Source organism: Acomys russatus, chromosome 2 (assembly GCF_903995435.1).
Source record: "Acomys russatus chromosome 2, mAcoRus1.1, whole genome shotgun sequence".
Taxonomy (NCBI): Eukaryota; Metazoa; Chordata; class Mammalia; order Rodentia; family Muridae; genus Acomys; species Acomys russatus.
This window is the reverse complement of record NC_067138.1, coordinates 76525444-76546695: the sequence shown is the minus strand read 5'-3', so window position 1 is coordinate 76546695 and position 21252 is coordinate 76525444. Positions and strand designations below refer to the sequence as shown.

Sequence of the window (21252 nt, the reverse complement as noted above, 5' to 3'; positions counted from 1 at the left end):
CTGTGTTGAAGAAAGGCTAAGGGAAGTACAGCAGAGAATACTGTTGAGAAGTAAATATTGGTTAGTCCATACTCATCTTTAGTTGAGGTTCAGTTGTGGCTGTTGCTTATCCTCTGCCTCATGCATGGTTTTTCACTGAGATAGGTTTCTCATTATCCTTAAGAGTCTTCTCTTTACAGTCTCTAGATTTGGAACAACTGGGTTTTTAATCCTTGGGCTTCTGTCTGTGCCTGTGTTTTTTCTCCTTTTATCACTTTGCCTTGTAGAATCTGTCTACCTTTCCTTTTCATATTCTGCAGCCTAGATAAGTCCTCCAAACTTTAGATCTACTGCCCAGCAATGAAATAACCTCTACATACTTGTCAAGTCAAATTCTCCATTTCTGAGGTATTTGTACAAGTATACTCCTCCAGTCCTTCTATTTGTTTTAACAGGGTTAATTATTGTACCATGTATTTGAGCTTTCAACTCAAGAATCATGCATTACTCTCCCTTTTGGATCTACCTCATGAAATCTTGTGGATTCCACATAGCAAAGACATTTCCAATGTATGCACATAGCATCTTGATCTAGACTATTTTAGCTTACTCTCAGACAACAACACAACGGTGTTTTTCCTGGCATTCCTGCTTTTGATTCTGCCTTCATCTCTTCTCTTTACAACAGTCAGAATGATTTCTCTGCAACACAACCCAGTTCTTGTTAATTTTTTCAGACCTCCAATGTGGGTTTTCATTTCATTGTTTAAGGGGCTTGGAACTAAACAGAAAATTCTCAACAGAGGAATATCAAATGGCTGAAAAACACTTAAAGAAATGCTCAACCTCCTTAGTCATCAGGGAAATGCAAATCAAAACAACTCTGAGATTCCATCTTACATCCATCAGAATGGCTAAGATCAAAAATTCAAGCAACACCACATGCTGGCGAGGATGTGGGGAGACAGGAACACTTCTTCATTGCTGGTGGGAATGTAAACTAGTACAGCCACTTTGGAATCTATCTAGTACTATCTCAGAAAACTGGGAATGGGGCTTCCGCAAGACTCAGCTATTCCACTCCTTGGAATATACCTAGAAGATGCTCCAGCACACAACAAGAAAATTTGCTCAACCATGTTCATAGCAGCCTTATTCATAATAGCTAGATCATGGAAACAGCCTAAGTGTCCCTCAGTAGAAGAATGGATAAAGAAACTGTTGAAATGCATTTTTATACTTGATTAAGATTAATAACAAAACAGAAACAACTAAAGTACCATATAACTCCAGAGTGAGGAAAAACTAGAAGGCAAAACCAAGCTGGCCATGTGAGCATCCTCCTTGGAGTTTGGCGGTGCATTTGACAGAATGACTTGACACTAAAGGTTTAATAAATTATAAAGCAAAAGTTAAAACTGATTAAATTGTTATCTTGTAACTATTGTAATGAACTAGCAAATAGAAACAGCACACAGATACATTAAGGTAGCTATTCAAACAAGCACTTGCCCAGTTTCAAATTTTATACATCTTAGCAAATGTCTATATGTTTAGAGTGACCACTCTGAATCCATAAAGCTTTGCATAGTGTCCCACACGTTCACTGTGACTTACATACTTATTCTCCAAAAGAAAAAGAAGAAATTATGAGTAACTTAAAATAAAAAAATAATTAGCTTTATGTCTTGATTTATGATGAATCCCTTTGCTTGGATTCTGTATTCTTCAATGAATGTCACCCTATTTTGGCCTTCTTTCTAAATGCCATACTGTACTCACACTGACAACTGATAGATAATACATCTGTATTATCTGTAGAGAACTTTGCTGTGACTGTAATAAGAATAAGGTAACAGAAGAAAGAGCTGGCCACTTGAAGTTTACTTCTCAATATGAGGAGTCTTCATTCCAAATGAAGACAGTTTTCTAATTATTTCTTAGTGGGATTAATGACTACTTCCCAGCAAGTTGTTGAATGTGCCATGAGCCAAGCTATGTTTGGGGGAGATGATTTTGGCAACGTCGTATAAGGTTGTCAAGGAGGAAGCAGGGGGCCAGGTGGGTAGCATTTGTGCTTCTGTGTGACTTGGCTAAGGACTTGCTCTGTTTAATCTCATAAGGCACCTTCCCTGGACATATTAGACATGCTTGCTGATTGGGAGTGGGAAAAATGAAAGCACTAAGGTGTTAAGGATTAATTTCAAAGTTCCCCACTTCTGAAGATTTAATTGGCACCCCTGCCTGCATATGAAATAGGGTGATGTAATAAATAGAAACAGGAAGTCACAGAAGATTTAAGCAATTTGGAAACAGAATCTTGAGTAACATGCCAGGCACCAGGGGCACAGTGTTGGCAGTGAAACCATATGAATGTGGAGAGTGCCTGGGTACCTGGGCCACTCCATGCTGGGAAGGAGAGAAGATCCATTTCTAAGCCCATTGGCACTATCTTTGTTTATTTAAGGATTGCTTATTGGGTATTTTATAAACCTCAGGCAAAGGAGAAAACAAAACAAAACAATACAAAACAAAACAAAAAGTTACTGTCCCGAATCCTCAAATTTACTCTGTAGTGTGTTGACTTTATTGTCATCCCAGGGTAAACAATATGTTATGTTTTGGGGGTCTGGAAGAACAGGAGCTGGCTATAGTAATTGAGAAACTGTCCTGTGGGAATGACCTGCAGAAAGAGAAGCAGAATGGAAGGCAAGACTGAGGTGTGATGTTTGTCCAGAGCAGAGGAATCCTTGGAGGTTATACCCATTTTATCTTGATACAAAAGTCACCAGGGAGCTTGTTAGAAAGGCTGATGCTGAGACTGAGCCACCAAGTTTCAAGTGACTTCTTATTTCTGTATGTTAATATTTGTTTTTAGTGCAGTCTGTTGAGGAGGGTGTCCTGGGGACCTTACTTCATAAGATCATGAAGGGAACCTGAGTCAAATAGCTCACAGATCGTGCTCCTTTGCCCATAGTATAGGGTGGTGAAGAGAGAGACGGGGTTCTCTAGCTATTTCCATTCACAACAAAGATCTCCTTGTAGTCCCTTGACCTGTTCGGTTGGTTGGTTTTCCACAGAAAAATTCAAGTTGGTTTTCTATACTCAGTCCCACAGCCCTAACATCAGATTAGAAAGGAAAAGTTGACAGATATCTCTAATTCAATGATTTGGAAGGATAGATTGCCTTCACAAAAGTTTCAAGGCCATAATAAAGTTCACCTGGCCATTTTTACAAATGAAATAAAATCTATCAAGGAATCATACCTCATTCCAACTTAAAGATGCTGTGAGAGCAAGTAGTCAGTTTGCACTGTCTTTGCCCACAATGCAGAGCTAGATACCTTACGTCATATTGCAGCTTTTAAGGAGGCCAAAAATATTGGCACCTTTGCATAAATAATAAGAAATGTATAATAGCTTATGAAGCATTCATTTGAATCCATGGATTTGATATTCATTACCAGCAATTCTCTTGCTAGACAAAATCCTGACACAGTACAGACAAGAGTTGGTTGGTATCTGACGACTGAATTTCTTCTGTAAAATGAGACTCATTATGATAAGCAGCTTCTGTGATACTGGTGCTTAGTAACACAAAGTGCCTAGCCCATGCCAGCTGGATCAAGTGACTAATATATATTTTTGTATATAAATCTTTAAAAACAAGCATTGCTATACTGAAAATTAAGTGTGTGGGGGGGGAAGAGACAGAGACACACATGATACAGAATGTATTTGTTCAAGTAATGTGAGAGATAGAAGCAAATAGAGGCCGTGAGACAAAAACAGAGAAAAGCTGAGCATTATTTTCTAAAAAGCATACTCCATGTGAGCTTGCTGACAATGACTTTTCTAGGATGTAGCCAAATATTAGCATAAATAATTTGTTACTAGTATCTTAAAATAGCATTCAAGCAAAGAAGAAAAATTAAACAGGGAAAGCATTTTTGTATGTTTTGGGAGAAAGGATGGTGTAAAATTCAGACTTCTTGTAATTTTATGATGGTATCTTATAACATGTTTTAGAATATCACCTCACTGCCAGAGATAAAAAAAGATTAGGAGTTAATTCCTTCTGAACTGTGATCTACCATCTTTTCATATGTGAAACTAAGACATATTAAAGGTCATAACAACTATGAGTTCCCCACTGGCATGTCTCACCTCCTCCTGAGCATTCACAAAACAGTTCTTAATATTATATATACAATTCCCCTAGCCCCTGAAATTGACTGTATCTCCTCAATAAAGGCAGGCCCACTGAAATGTCTTTCTGACCACCTTCGGGATTATGAATCCTACCCGTAAGTGTATATGTCAATCATCCTTGCAAATTCTGCTTCAGCAAATTTTAAGACAGCAACCTGGTTCTTACCAAGCAGCCTATTCTTTTACTTATTCATTAATTAATTTTTATTTACTTTACATTTTGATGAGAACTTTTCCTCCTTCTCCTCCTCCCAGTCCTTCACTCTCTCCTCCCTTCCCTTTATGTTCCCTCCCTTACTCCTCGGAAAAAGGGAGACCTCCAATGTATATCAACCTGTCTTACCATATCAAGTTGTAGTAGGACTTAGTGAATCTTCTATTGAGGCTCAACACAGCTGTCTAGTTAGGGAAAAGAAATCTAAAGGCATTCAACAGAATCAGAGAAAGCCCCTGCTTCTCCTGTTAGAGGTCTCACTAGAGGGCCAAGTCCAAGCAAAATATTCTACTTTCTCCAATCTGACAGACACACCTCCCTATCTTGATCAGCCTTTGCTGTTCTGCTGTTATTGCTGGCCATTATTTTTCCAGACCTTGGAGCCATATTCTTGTGAAGTACAACTCATGAGATCCCACTAGATAGGGAAATTAGTAATGTCTCTCTTCTTGATGTCGTGTTCAGGCAATCACATAAGTATAAGGATGCTTTAGATGCTCACCTGGTGGGGCTCCACCCTCACTGTTTATTTAATATCAGATGCTTTACTTGATCATCAAATCATGAAGTCCACCACAGGGGTGGTTTTATTTTCTCGTATCATGGGTGTTACCTGGGTGTTTTTGTCATGGGTGTTTTATACACTTTAGTGTGCATTTGACTGACCTTTTTTCTGGCTTTAAAATAGCTCCAATATAATTTTAGCACTTGAGAGGCTAAGGATTATGAGTTTAACAAATTTGGGCTGCATAGTGAAATTTGTCTCAAAATAACAAATGAGATACAAGCAAAACAATGGAAAAAAACATAAAATTGCTTCAATATGGTTATATATAATGAAACATCTTTGTTTTCTTGTTTTTTGTACTCCCATAGTTTTTAAACATTTTTAGAGACAAAGGATTTGTTTGGCCAAAAAATTAAAAGCAAAAATCAAAGAAATTCATAGTGTACCGATCTCTTGCTTAATTTATAATCCTCCAACATGGTGTCTTTTGTTATTTCTTTAAAATAAATAATTTAACTTGGCAAGTCAAGGACTTAAATCAGTGTCATCTGATTATTTTTATAATACACAAAGAGTAAATATTTCAGATAGGAAGGCTTTTTGTTTTTTATATGATTGTTCATCTCTCTATGTTACTCAACATAAATGGAAATATAGACCTAAACAAAACTTGGAATTGATTTCCAAAAAAGAAAAAATATTTGCATAACAAGCCATGCAACAAATATGATCTGTGGTTTATAATTTCAACTGACCAATTAAAAGGCTTTTAAGAACTTTGTTTATATTTAGGTTGAGGAAAGTATGTTTTTAGATTCCTTATTTCCCAGTAAAGGGACAGAAACATACTGGATATCTGTAGAATGAGTTGAAGAAAAATATATTTCTCAGCTAGTTTAAAGCAGAAAGATGGAAGGATTCCACTTAAAAAGACAAGAGAGAGAGAAAAATAGGTGAAGATCTGGATGAGGAGGCAGCTATAATATGGCAGAAAACACATTTCAGTCCTCAAACACTTTCCTATAGAAGATGTTGGTAATTAAGTGCAGCAGTATATGCTGTGAGAACAGTTTGTTTTTCACTTAAGAAAATGGACTGTAAGAGAGAAAAATGAAGAAAGACCTGTGTGGTTATTTTTGGACCAGGTTTTCTGCTAAAAGTTGAGTATCTCTATGAAAAATTCCTGCCTCAGAGTCTTCATATTTCCATCTCCAGATTGATGGCAATGATGAAGACATTCTCTGTGGTTCCTCAGAGCTCTCAAATTTTGTGATCTGAAAGAGAAAATTCATATAATTGCACTGTTTAATGGGATTTGTGATAATTGGAAAATAATTGCTGCTCCAAACTTTTATTAATCTATATTTAGTTATGAGTCATGCTTTCACAATAGATGCTTTGGAAATCAGTGGAGAGACAAATCGAGTAAACAGAATTTTAAATATTTTATTTATATGCAGTTTGTACAAATCCCTGGAGCCCATAGGCATATTAAGATCATTTAAAATATCCATTAAAAGTTATGTGTTATGCGACAAACTCCTCTTTTAGAGCTCCTTGCCAAAGGATAAAAAGCTAACATTTATTGAGTAGCTACTACTGCCAGATTAATTGGATTCATTATGTCTAATATTTCCAGCAATGCTGCAAGGTAAGTCCTGATATTTCTACTGCACTGATGAAGAAACTATGAGATGGGGAGGGAAGTACCCACAATTTCTTAGCTAATGAACAGCTTCATGCTGTGTCTCCAGGTACATTTGTCTAGCTGTAACGTCTGTGCCTATTCTACTGTGTCATAATACCTTTGAAGGAAGCCCTTTATATGTCCTATGTTCAGATATACAAGACGGTGAGCATCTGCTCTTTGTGTGCATGTGTTCATATGTGTGTGTGTATGTGTGTATGTGTGAAATGCATGTGTTTATGTTAATATGTGCTTATAAGTGTGGGTGTTAGTGCATACATATGGGTGTAAGTTTAAAAGCCAAGTATCATTTCTGGGTGACTTCCTCAACCACTTTCCATTTTATATTTTTGAGTGACAGTCTCTGCTTGAACCTTGAGCTTAACATTTTTTTTTAGTCTTCTCCAAATCTGGGATTAATTCCTTATGCATTTCATTTGGCTTTTCACATGGATATGTTGGGCTAGAACTTAGGTCATCATATACAAGTACTTTACTAGTGTAACCATCTGTTTTATTCTGTCTGCTTGTTTTGGTACCCTCTATTTGACCTGTGGAGTATAGTCTGATGTCCTTGTAACACATTTGAGAAAGTCCATTCTTTCCTCCCTCAGTATGTTACGTTCAGCAGAGGAACTATCAAGACAGTCAGAGCATCTAAATTTCCATCTGTATTCTGGCACAGATTTGCCAAGCAAACCTTCAGATAACTGAGACCCAGTTTCTTCCACTATGATGATATTGGCAATGTTTCTATCTTCCAAGTTATTGGATAGATAACATAAATGGTAACAGAGATTTGTAAGGAACTCGGTGCTCTACAGAACCCACAAATCTCAGTAATAGAAGGAAGCAGAATTTTTAGAGTGGTACATGCTGAATTTGAAATCAGAAGTCTCTGTTCTGTCCTCATGTCTCCCCTCATACCACTGAAAGTGCTGTAACATTGAGTAAACCCCTTCTTTTTCTGAGCTTAGATTTTTCTCCATAGTGAAACGATTCCATTATTTTGTGGTGTTTTATAAAAGCATTCCCACCCTCATGTTTGGATTCTCCATGGCAAAATAGTATGTGAGTGAGCAAGAGTTCAGAGGCTCTCAGCAAATGCCAGTTGCTCAGTAGGAAACAAAGCAAGTGGGTCTCAAGCTGTCTTCCCCAATATTAATTCCCATCACCCTATGTATCCTGTGTTCGCTAACTATACTGCATGAAGAATCTCACTTGTGTTTCTGGGAGTGGTGCATTCAGAAGAAAGTTGTTTTATTCCCTATGAACTCTTCGTAGTTCTGTTCCTTTGCTTCTTTAGTTTTTTCTCAAGGAGGAAATGAGCTCCAGTCCAGTGTGTGTTGCCTGGATTAGACATTTTTATTTCTCCAAACTTTGTTTCTTCCTGGTCTTTAAGATCTGCTCTGGGAATGCTACAAGAATAAAATTATAGTTTGGGCTAATGAGATGGCTCAGCAGCTTGAGGCACTTACTACCAAGCCTGAAGACCTGAGTTCCATACTTGAGTCCACAGAGTGGTAGGAGAGAACCAACTCCTGCAAGCTGTCCTATGACCTCTGTATCTATGTTGTGGCACACATGGACATGCCCATTAAATTTTTACAATATTACTTAAATACACTTTGAAAAAAAAGACATGCAAATTCTAAGCAGAGATGATTTTATTTTTTAAACGTAAGTCCTTACCTCTAATGGAAACAGTACTATTCATAATCACATTTTTAGAGATGGTTCTTTCTTTTTATTTGTCTTTTTCCTTGCTTTTCTCCTTTTGCCCTTTCAGAGCCAGAATGTTCGGAAGATTCACTTGGATGCCATGGCTCCTCAACGGCCCTCCCACACACATTCTGGGGCATGAATGCAGGCAGGGGATTTGGCACCGTCATCCTTGCTCGTTAAAATGCATCATTTCTACTTCACATGTGCCCTTGGGTTCACCTTTTCTGGAGCTGGCTGGGGATCTGTGGGAGAGAATGGGAACAGCAGGCAAGAGAAATGCCCTCACTTTTCTTCTCAGTGCAATGATTTTGTCTCCTTACCCTCCTCCTCTGTGATTCCCCTTGTTCATTGCTGGGATAATTTGCTGCTAACAATATCTGAAGCAGCCTCCGAGAGTTCTCCATCACACTGAGACCCGAAGCTTCATTTTATTCCATTTCCAAGTGATTAGTTAATGCAACCAAAAGTCAGACATTCAGGAATAAACAAATCCATACTCCCAGCAACTCCAATCAATCATATTTCCAACAAACATCTATTAGATGTAAAGTGTCTATAAAACATTCTAAGATGCTTCTTTGGATGAATTCAAATCCATAGAGAAGTGTGTACTTACATTGACCCTCAAACAGTTACTTTACTGAGTATTGCTTGTAAATAGACAACAAGTTGCCAAGAGCCAGGCAGAGTTTCCTGAGGGTTTGTTTGGAAGACTTCAGTCAGAATCTACTGCCTTTGTCTTCCTAGAAAACCATGCCGATGCTTGTGACTTATCATGAACCCAGACTCTACAGTTCTCAGAAGATGTTCCAGAATAGCTACCTTGTTAGTGCCATTGATTACATTCCTCTTGGCTGTGACTTTATTTTGCCTTTTGAATGTAAGCTTGTTCAAAGATGTTGGTAGTCCACACTCCTCACATGTTCAGGACTGTATATATTCACTGTGATGTGATCATAGCCTCAACTTCTTTTTCTATTCATCATTTTTTATAATTTGTTCTATAGTTTGAGCTATTATTATTAGTTATATGTGTACACATAGGGTATATCCCATATGTGTGTCGAGGGAGTCATGCTTGAACACCCACCCATGTATTGAGGTCAGAGAAGGATATCAGGCATCCTATTCTACCCTATTCTATCACTCTTTGCCTTATTCTCTTAAGACAAGGTTTCTTACTGAACATGGGTTTCCCAGTTCAGCTGGAAAAACTAGTCAGAAAGTCTCAGCAATCATTCTATGCCTGCCCTGTACAGTGTTGGAGTGTTAGTGTTGTGTGTGGTGTGCTATGATATAGTGGAGTGTGGTATGTGTGTGTATGCGTGTGTGTCTGCCTGTCTGTGTGTCTGTGAGTGTCTATGTGTCTTTGTGTGTCTCTGTGTAGGTGCATATACCATAAAGGTCAAACTCAGTTCATCATTACACACTTATTAGTCTTCCTGCCCCTTTCTCTACATTTAAAATTATAAAAAATGCATTTAAAAATACCTCTGAATTATATCTACTGCATTATTAGATACAATAGACTAACAAGGCACGAAGCCTTCTGTATAGAAAGCAGATCAACTCTTCGTCTATTTGTAGGTTAGAGTAGTTTCAATAACTTAGAAAACCAATGTGAATATGGGTTTCATGTCCAAGAGAGACAGACCTGTTTCCCATCTCATTTCCCAGACAAAGAAATGTAACATTATTTATTATGAAAATAAAAATAAATAATACCTGCAGATGCCCACTATCTTTTTATAGTCTATTTCAATTTACAAGATATCCTTCAGTGTTACTTTACTGAGTTCCTTGGGGTGTTGTTGTTGTTGTTGTTGTTGTTTTAAAAAGATTTATTTAGTTTTATTTTATGTGTTTGTTTTGCCTGTATTTATGTCTGTGCATTGTGTGTTAGCCTGGAGAACCTAGAAGACAGAATGGGCCACAAAATTCCATGGCACTGGAGTTTTAAGTAGTTGTGAGCCTCCATGTGAGTGTTGGAGACTGAACACAGATAGATCTTCTACATGAACAGCAGAAGTGGCCTTAACCTCTGACCCATCTCTCCAGCTGCCTAATTCAATTTTTATGGGACAATTTATGGAATCATATGGTTTTAATAGTCATTGTATATATTAGGAAATAGACCTGAGGAAAATACTTTTATAGTTAAGAGTTACAGTTTTTAAAATATTTCACAATTATAAAATCTTACCTTTTCCCAAAGTTCTGTCTATGGGTAACTTTATGATGAAAATTACAATTTGTTCTTTCTTTTCACCCACCATCTACCCATAACCCCTCAACTTCCTTTTGGAGCCTCTTATATAATCACAACAGTAATGGTGATGTTGAAATAACTTTACATTAGCATTTAATTGAAGTCTGGCTGCACTGGGATCTATGCTACCAGATTTAGAGCAGGCTGAAATGCATCCCTTTGAGATACCATTAACATTTCTAGAGAGTTAGGTGACATAGTCAGGTTGCAAAATCCAGCATTTTTACCCGCAGCACCTAGGCTGAAGGAGACAAGGATGCTGATGATTTTACTCAATCACGTTTATGTATCAACTGAAGGCATAGCTGTGTGGGAGGGGAAACATCTCTGTTAAGTGCAAGGCCTGATCCCAGCTTGTCTTAGAATCATTTCTTCCACTTAAGTGTAACATGCGTTCAAAACATTATTGAGTTTGTGTGTGTGTGTGTGTGTGTGTGTGTGTGTGTGTGTGTGTACAGTAGCAGAGAGTTATTTTAAAAGATGAAAATTTTTCTGTAAAGGCAATATTTAGTCTAAAAAGAAAGCTTTGGTATTACAGCTCCTTTCTGCCTCTCCTTAAATCCTGCACCTGAGGCTCCATTCTTCCTCCATGCCCTGTCCTTGTCATCATTCACTCTTCTGCTTTCAGACTTCCTGGTGGGATGGGTCTTGCAGTAGACACCTCATACCTTCCATCGAAGAGCCTTTTTTAAATCTCAGTCTAATTGGCTCACCTACCCTGCTGGGATGCTTAATTGGGCATGAGCATATTCTGCAGATCCTATGTCATGGTAGGTTCTTCCTTTTCCTCCAGGGATATTTGCTTGCTCTATGGGCTCAGAAGAAAAGATTTATTTTATGCTGCACTCAATTCACTGAGCACTTACATGAAATTGTTCCTGATCCAGCAGAGCACATAGGCAACATTTCTTCCTTGCTTCATTTCACCTTATTTGTTCTCAGGTGGCATGGTACATGGTAAGTCACCTGCACCTGAAGTCAGAAGCCCCAGGCTTTGATTAAGTCCCTCTAGCCTTTTGCTCTCTCTCTCTTCTTGGGTTTATAACTTAAGCTACTTGACAGTCCATTTTCCAATCCATGAATTGGGCAAATTGAATTTGATATCTTCTATAAATGGGATCAAAATGAAGCATTCAAAAGAAAGATTTAAACTATCCATACACATAACCTGGCCTGCCACTTACTTTCTGTAAATATTATTTTATTAGAAGACAGGCATACTTAGAAGTTTACATATTATCTTTGTCTGCTCCAAAGCACAGGAATGGAATTAAGTGGTTGTCTAATATGCTTAATGAATTTAAAGTCTGGTCCTCTCCAGAAATATTCTGTAATTCCTTTCCTTCAAACATGATCAGATTGAATTGGTTCAAAATATTTTCTTAGCTTTTTGTATGTCTTAGAATTTATAATGAGAACTATAATAGAGCTCAGGGGTAGGGTTTTTACTTAGCCTGTGTACAGTCCTTTAAAAAAAACAGAATATTTTAATATCTGTAATCTTCCAATCCTAAATGTTGTTCTTTGCTTTTGTCTAATCACCTTCTCACATTACCTTTTGTCATCTCTGCCTTCATCTTTGATGTTCCACTGCAAGGGGCAAACCCACTCCTACCTCAGTTTCTTTGCACTCACTGTTCTTTTGTGGAAGATCATTCTTCCACCCCCAGATGGCTTTGTGGTTTTTCCTCTCATTTTCATCTTTTAGTTTTTCAATCTGAAAGGCTTATTCCTGCCACAACATAGAATTTTCAAACACACCATTCTCTTCCTTTCCCTATTTGTCTGAACATTTGTCTCTCCTTTTTGCTTGCTTCTTTGCGATGTATCTGTTCTCACAAGAATATAAGCTGCCTTAAAGCAAGTCTTTGTAAAAATCAATTTTGCTTGCTTCTTAATCTTAAGGGCTGGAATAATAGCAGACACTAAAGTTGTGGGCATATAACTTGTTTATTTCAGCTGCATATATAAGAACAGATGTAGTGGCATGGAATCTATTTACTGGAGTTCATTATGGTAAAAAGTATAAAATTTTAGGATCCTGTTATTGTCACAGTTTTTGGCTAAGGCATCCCTATAATTGCTACAGAATAGCATATACCATTTTCAGGGTACTATTAGTCTTGATCATTGGTCTATAGGGTCATAGTATCTCACCTAAGGCAGTTGGTGTCAACTTTGATGACTAGAGTTCAACCCCCAGGGCCCATATACTAAAAGGAAAGGACGCACTCCCACACTTTGTCTTGGATGGCTCTCTCTCTCTCTCTCTCTCTCTCTCTCTCTCTCTCTCTCTCTCTCTCTCACACACACACACACACACACACACACACAATTAATAAATAAAATGTATTTTTAAAAAATAACAACGTCTATGGGTTAGGAAGCTTGGATCAGGGCTAAAGTGTTTGCCTTAAAAGTATGAAGACCTATGTTCACATCTTCAGTAGACAATTAAGAAGGGTGTGTGTTGGTTTGCATATGTTGCCCCAATACTGGTGGCAGGGAAGAGGTGAGTGTATTTCCAGAGTGTGCTAACCAACTAATCTAGGTAGATCAGTCAGCTATAGATTCAGTGAGAGGAACTGAGTGAAAACTAAAGTAAACAGTGACTGAAAAACACAGCTGACAGTACCTTCTAGCCTCGATACTCACAACACACACACACACGCAACACATAAATATAGAACATATCTTGTAGGCTAAAATTTACAACCATTAAAAACTGTTTAACAATTTGATACACAGAGAGAGAGAGAGAGAGAGAGAGAGAGAGAGAGAGAGAGAGAGACAGACAGACAGACAGACAGACAGACAGACAGACAGACAGACAGACAGACAGACAGAGGTGCAGAGAGAGAAGAGACAGACATAGAGAGGAGAGAGGGGGAGTTCTGATAGTAACTGCACGGACTAACTGGGGAGCAAATGTTTCCCCGGCCTGCTTTGGGATGGCTCAAGCCTCATGAAGGACCCAGAGATAGACATTAAAATAGCAATTCCACAGAATTTTTGTGATAATATTGTTGATATCTACCTGCCTTTGCTTCTTTACATTTATATGCACACATATTCATTTTTATTTCTGTATATTTCTTCTCAATGTCTTCCATTTTCGTAAAAGCAACTTATGCTATCTAAAATTCCCTCCTCCATCATTTTCTGGCCAAATCTTATTGTTTTCAAATGTCAGTTTGCGCAACTCTTGGCCGTCCTTCATTCCTACTGCCCCTATCAATAGATTATGCCAGGGACATTTTCCTTTGGAACCTTTTATTAAAACTATGACTAGAACGGCAGAGCATAGTTTGTAAACTTTCCTCAGCAACCAGCCACTTGAGGACCAGGAGTGCTGTCCATGATGCTGAGCCGGCATGAAACTAGTTGCTGACTCCTTTTGCTCCTTCATTCCTTTCTAGACTAATCCTTTATTAATTCTAATTGTGTGTGTGTGTGTGTGTGTGTGTGTGTGTGTGTGTGTGTGTGTATGAGTGTATACATGAGGGCTGATAACCATGGAGGCCAGAGGCATCAGGTTCCCCAAAAGTTGTGGTTACAGGCCATTGTAAGCTGCCAATAGGTAAAAGGAATCAAACTCTGGTCCCTGCAAGGGCAGTAAGTTCTCTTGACAGCAGAACCATCCCTCCAGTCCCATATCAAAGCATCATACATGAGCCTGAAATATGGGTTGGTTTCTATGTGGATTTGCTTCTTACAAGCTTTATATTTACTTCATGAGAGATTAACTGGGAACTGGATGTTAGCTTCTTTCCTGATTTGTACAAAAGCAACACCTATGATGGGCCCTGGATGTATACCTAGTGATGTATACCTAGTCTCAACAAATAAATTATTCATGGCTTTGTTGTTCTATGAGGGTGGTGTTACTCCTTTGTGTTTATGTTGGTTCATTCTCTTTATATTCTCTCCATATTTACATTAAAACTGAGATTAAGGAGTCAATGTATTTATATTACCAACTTGCTATAACAAACTATCTAAGTTACCCTCAGCAAGATAACTTAACATCGGTGTATACATATATTTTAATTTTGAGGCATATAGGAAATGCCGCCCACAGAAGTAAGTTCTACAGAAATATGCACACATGGAACAACATATGGCTGGATTCTGAAATACATGTTTGTATGTAATATATTTATTGTATATATGTATGTATGTATATATATATATATATATATATATATATATATATATATATATATATATATATATATATTAGTTTAAAGCATAAGCTACTGAAGAAAGATACTTTTGGCAGACATATTTGGTGGCTTACCTCATCTTATTAACCATCAATGGTTGAGTAGTAGAGCTTTTGGTAATTCAGTGACATAAACCAACACTATTATCTCACTTTTGGTTAGTAAACTGCATGAGTATCTCATGATATTTTAGTCATCCTCTAGCCAAACCGGTAAAGATCAGTCTCCCAGTTCACTCCATGACCAACATTAAGACTCAATGTCTTGTTTTTGTCATGGAATAGCAAAGTAGAAGGATCCAGAGGGTCCTAGAAACCTACAAGTAGAACATTATAATAGGCAGATTTGGGCCCAGGGGTCCCGCTCAAACTAAGGCACCAGCCAAGGACAATACAGGAGGTAAACTTTAAGCCCCTACCCAGATCTAGCCAACGGTCAGAACATTCTCCACAGTTGAGTGGAGAGTGTGATATGACTTTCTCACGTACTCTGGTGCCTTACATTTGACCATGTCCCCTGGAGGGGGAGACCTGGTGGCACTCAGAGGAAGGACAGCAAGTAGCCAAGAAGAGACTTGATACCCTATGAGCATATACAGGGGGAGGTAATCCCCCTCATCTTGTTTCTTCATGCCACAAATCCCCATTCTCCTAACCTTCTCCTCTGGCATTCCTATACTAAATTCCTAACTGTTATAATCACTGACTCTGTTGCAATCCTCTTGTCCATAGTGATGATATTTTGAACCATGATCAACACCACATACATACTTCAAAACTAAAGTACTCACATACCTTCTTAGAAGTGTTCTTCAAAGACATGGAATACTCTTATTATTCCTTATACATCCCATGCAACTTGATTTCCAGCAATCTGAAAATGCTATGCCTTCCATGATGCACTAGATTCCTCAGGACGGGCACTGTGGTATGATCATAGATGTCTTTTATATTTTTATTGATTGTATTTAACTTAGTTGCATACCTTTTATAATGTTTCTTGTTGTCTTAATATTTGAACTGTTTTCAGGATCATGGATAGTTACTCCTTATGCAGATGGAGATCATAGCTGCTAAGGTTCACAGCTGTATTCTGATGTCAAAATTTTTTTGAGATTTCTGTGAACCAAGGACACATAGAATCACTGACTTACTGGAGCCTATTCCAGCATGATTCTAATGATTTTCTCCATTCCCTTACCCTGTGGCCTTGTCTTCATCTATCTCACCTATCCGCTAAGAGAAGAAAAAAGGAGAGAGGGAGAGAGAGAGAGGGAGGAGAGAGAGAGAGAGAGAGAGAGAGAGAGAGAGAGAGAGAGAGGAGAGAGAGAGAGAGAGAGAGAGAGAGAGAGAGAGAGAGAGAGAGAGAGAGAGAGAGAGAGAGAGAGAGAGAGTTTTCATTAAATTTTGGTTCTCAAAAAAATTTTTGGTTCTCATCATTTTTCTGGGCTGACCTTTACGCCTCCCTTGCCTGTTGTATTTATCTGAAGGGATTATTGGTAGGAATAGAGTTTTATTAGAGCAAAACCAACCTGAACAAAGTCCTATTAAGCCTCTGTTTCTTGTGGTAGTTTGTGTCTCTCAAGTTCATTCCCAATTCACCTTTAATAATTTACATGTATATATGTTGTGGGAAGTTTAAAGTTATAAAGCAGTGTTTCACATTACATTAATGTACTGTGATTTCCGATGTCATTTTCACATCATCTTTTATAGAATCCTCATACCAGCTGTAGGAAATAAATACTTTCATTGAATTTTACATATAATAACTGATGTACAACCTTTGTAAAATGTTGTATCACAGAATTTATTATAGGTTTAACAATCCTTGCAGCCTTGACTTCAGTTCTTCTCTGCTCCTAGCACCTGTACATTAAGTGAAGAGTGTTTTCATGTTTCCTCTATATGTTTTCCAGAGACTTACTTTGTTACATCAAAGTAGTGTGAATTCTATGAATTCCCATTAAATCATAGTATTAATGTGAGTTATGAATCCAAAATTTACTTGATGAAATGTCTTGAGTCTCAGGCAGCTTTGTGCCCAGGTCCTGTCCATTGTTTGTTTCTCTTCCTGCCTCTCTCCCTGTCTCTCTCCCTGTCTCTCTCCCTGCCTCTCTCCCTGTCTCTCTCCCTGCCTCTCTCCCTGTCTCTCTCCCTGCCTCTCTCCCTGCCTCTCTCCATGTCTCTCTCCCTGCCTCTCTCCCTGCCTATCTCCCTGTCTCTCTTCCTCCTTCCTTTTCATATTTCCATCCATTTGCTCCTTCGTTCCTTTTCCAGGTTTATATTAAATCATTCCATGTAAAACATCACTGAGCTTATTATAATGTGAGTTAGGTACTAAATGAGAAGTTTCTGTGTAGTGCATTCACAAACTAGTGAGAGTGACTGGCAAGCAGGGAGAGGGAAGTGTAGATCTATCTCCTACAAAAGGAATCAGAAATGAATAGTAATCTACTCTGACAGGGCTGGTGGGATAATTAGAAAAAATGAGACTATTACCTTTGTGGTTTTGTGTTATCACCTGTTACTCATAGTTATTCATTCATTTACAACCTAGTAAAAGTGACCCCTGACTTTTGTATTCACGATGTTTAGCAAGAAACTCCAGGGTGTGGTTCTGATTATATATTCTTATGATGACAGTCCTTCTAAATTAATACTTATAAACTATGGGTGGTAGAAAATTCTATACAATAGTGTCACAGAACAAATAAAAGCTGTTGTGGACCTGAGGGCACAGTTGTCATCTCAGTACATGTGAGGCTGAGCCATGAGCTCAATACCAACCATGGCTATAAGGTTAATTACAGCCAAGCTTGGCTACACTGTGAGATATTTTATATATATATATATATATATATATATATATATATATATATATATATGTGTGTGTGTGTGTGTGTGTGTGTGTGTGTGTGTGTGTGTGTGTGTGTGTGATAAAATTCAAAGCAACTGTAGTCACTCTCTCATCAAGGAGAAGTGCCTATATGTGAGATGAATGGATGATCATTGGCTTGTGGCTACAAATGGAAGCTGAGGAATATTGTTCATCTCTCCTTCCCAGGGAGTTTGCCCGTTGGAAGGTGAGGAACACAGCCATAGAAAGGAGAGATCTGGCCCGTCATCCATTGCCTCTCATGCCGGAGTTTCAAAGGAGCATCCGTCTGCTTGGCAGGAGACCCACCACTCAACAGTTCATTGACACCATCATCAAAAAGTACGGCACCCACTTGCTCATCTCTGCTACACTGGGAGGTAGGTCAGCAGCTACAGGGCCATGCTTCCATCATTTTTTGCATTGGATGGCAGGAGAATGGGATGCTCTGGGACACACATTAGTCTCTGCCCAATGATATAGCTCTCAGAAGCATATATTTCCATAGAAGCCAAGTTTCTTAGCCGCTGTGATCCTGTCAGAAGACATGATCCACACATTTACATAATCTCTAATTTTGGAGTATTAGCTCCTGTGGAAATATAAGTTAGCCTTCTAATAAAATGTTTCTTATGAATGTTTTATGAGATTATGGTCAACATTCTTCTGGAATGACATCTCATCTCAGAAAAATATAATGTCCAGTGATTTTATGGAATTTCTTTTGTTTAAATAAACATTAAGGGATGGTATTTGAGGTCAGCAGGATATAACTGGACAATCATATGCATCTTATATATATATGGGCTTGGAATAGGTTAACAGGAAAGTAGGCCAATTACTTTGCTCTACTCAGTCTTACCCATATTCCCTTCTAGGGCAATTCATCTCTGAGAGAATGAGTAAAGGGAGTAGAATGAAACCAATGAAAAGACAATGAGAATGTTGGGAAATCAAGCAAACTGGGGCATTTAGGTTATGTGTCCTGCCTGAATGAATTGTTTTATATCCCTTAACCACCAAGGTGTTCTTTTTTTTTTTTTTTTTTTTTTTTTTTTTCCTATTTTCTTCATGAACAGTCCACTGTACTCTCTGAAAAATTTTGTGCTTCATTGCCTGTATAAGCTTAATGAGATGCAGTTAGTTACGGACCATGCCAGGAAAAATAAGTAAATCTGCTGTGGGACAGACTGAAGTGTCTTTGAAACAATCACACTAACCTTAGTGAAGCAGTGTTACTTTAATTCAACAGGGAGTGGTCTGAGGAAGGCAAGTGACAATGCTTTTCAGGCTGACTATACACTACTTATGAACATGTACACATTCATATGTGCAGGGGCACATACATGAGAGTGCATATGTATGTTTGGAGACTAAAATTTCTCTTGGTAAACCTGACGCTTACTGATTTGGATAAACTGGTTGGCTAACAAATTCACAGGAACTCTTCTGCCTTGACCTCTACAGCACTCCTCAGGATTATAGGCATATGTTGTCATGTTCACCTATTTTCATAGGTTCTGAGAATCCAAGCTCAAGTCCTGCTAGCACAGCAAGCAGTTTATTTACTGAGCCATGTCCTCGGATACTTTATATGCATTTTGATAAATTCATTCACAGGATCATTTTAGCCACTAATTAATGAGGATTGCTGCAATGTAGTCATTTTATATGGTCTATACTTCTCAAAACTATAAGATAAAGCATAATACTTATTTCTATTTTACAATTAAGAGAGTCTGGAATGACAGCTAATCAATGATCCAGCTAAGTTAAAAATTTAAGGATTTATGGTCACAAAACCTTCATTATTTTTAAAACTGTGTATCAATTTTCTCTATTCAATTTGGTGACTAATCAAATTACCTATCCACCCCCAAGAAGCTATTGATGACAATTTATTTATGTATCTTGTTAAGCAGATAGTAAATTAAATAGGGGTATAAATTATAGTTGACTGTAAAGCAAAAATGAGGTGATTTCTTCACAGCATGGTATCCACCTATACCCTTTCATTTGCATGAATCTAAACTCCATTTTCTCTTTAAAAAATAGTTGTTGCTCTATTCAGTTCTTCCATTAAAAGCTGTTCTTTGGTCTGAGCCCCTGGAAATTCCAACAAAAGACTTTTCTCTCTCTGTGAAATATATTTTTAATTTCTTCAAGACAAGGCAGTAAATTATTCACAGAGCCTTGTTCTGCTCCTGTTTTTACAACACAATGCCTTAAAATATGCAAAGCATTGAATTGAAATCTGGTGTTGGACAGCAGTCCCTGAATGTTCACTCAGGCCTCATTGTGGAGGGACAGGCAACTAAGAGAAAGCAATTTATCACTGATGAAATACTGTGTGTTAGAAACTCTGTGATGCCATTCAAGTATCATCATTTGACTCATTCATTCATTCTTTTTATTTTATTTTATTAAATTATTCTTATTACATCTCAATAGTTATCCCATCCCTTGTAGCCTCCCATTCCTCCCTCCCTCCCATTTTCCCCTTACTCCCCTCCCCTATGACTGTGACTGAGGGGGACTTCCTCCTCCTTTATATGCTCATAGGGTATCCAGTATCTTCTTGGTAACCTGCTGTCCTTCCTCTGAGTGCCACCAGGTCTCCCCATCCAGGGGACATGGTCAAATATGAGGCACCAGAGTATGTGTGAAAGTCATACTTTGATGTATAGAAAATTATTTCCTAATGGCCTCCTAGTGCACTGGGAGGGAAGAGATTAGGAAAAGGATAGGATATAATATGGCATCACCTGCTTTCTAATTCTGCCACATACTTTTCATCATCTTAGTGTCATTTCTGCAAATATTCAGTTCTCTGTGCCTTGGTTTCTTTGTTTGTTTCTACTCATATTAACAGTTCTAGCCTAATATATATTGTGAGGAATTTTTTAAATGTTGTATTAAAAGTCCTTAGCAAACACTGGCACATGGTAAAGGGGAAGAAAATGCTGAGCACACTTTCACTTGACAAATTATTGTTATTGTTGTCACTGTCATCACTGTTATTACTTAATGGAGCTAAAGGACTCAGGGAATCCATGACTGAAGCCATATCTTGTCACTCACTAGAAGAGTGGGAGGTATTCAGAAACTTACTTTCCTGTCAGGATATCAGTTTCCCAATCTCTACAAAAAGAAGTGTAGAAAATCTTATTTATTATAGAATTTTTTTTCTCTGTAGGAACACTGTATTTACAGAGAAGAAATGCATTGATAATCCTTTTGAGGTGTCAAGTAAGTTCCTAAGGGCATAATTAAATAACAAAAGATGAGCCTTGAACTGTCATGTACAGGACAAAAAGTGCATTTGCTCAGTTCTTTAGGGAAATGAAATAGGAAGGACAGGGAGTAGGAAGCACACACAGGAGCTGGGGAAGGGACCAACAACTTAGCCATTTCCACAGCTCTTTAAATTTTTATGAAAACCATTAAATTCACAAAAACACTTGATGTGAATGCTCTGTTGGAAAGTAGTTTAAAGTCAAAATCTGTCTAAAATTACATGTAGTAATTTTCCTTAGTCCCCCTATAACTCATGTT

At 37.9% G+C, this 21252-nt stretch overlaps 1 protein-coding gene across 1 annotated transcript in view; it reads left to right on the top strand.

The window, feature by feature from the left end:
- The window catches only part of Brinp1 (BMP/retinoic acid inducible neural specific 1), a 196361-nt gene that overhangs the window by 98205 nt on the left and 76904 nt on the right, over nt 1-21252 (top strand). The window contains exon 3 of the mRNA XM_051163228.1: nt 17887-18077. Coding sequence (XP_051019185.1) covers nt 17887-18077 — 191 coding nt within the window. The remainder of the gene's footprint in view (nt 1-17886; nt 18078-21252) is intronic.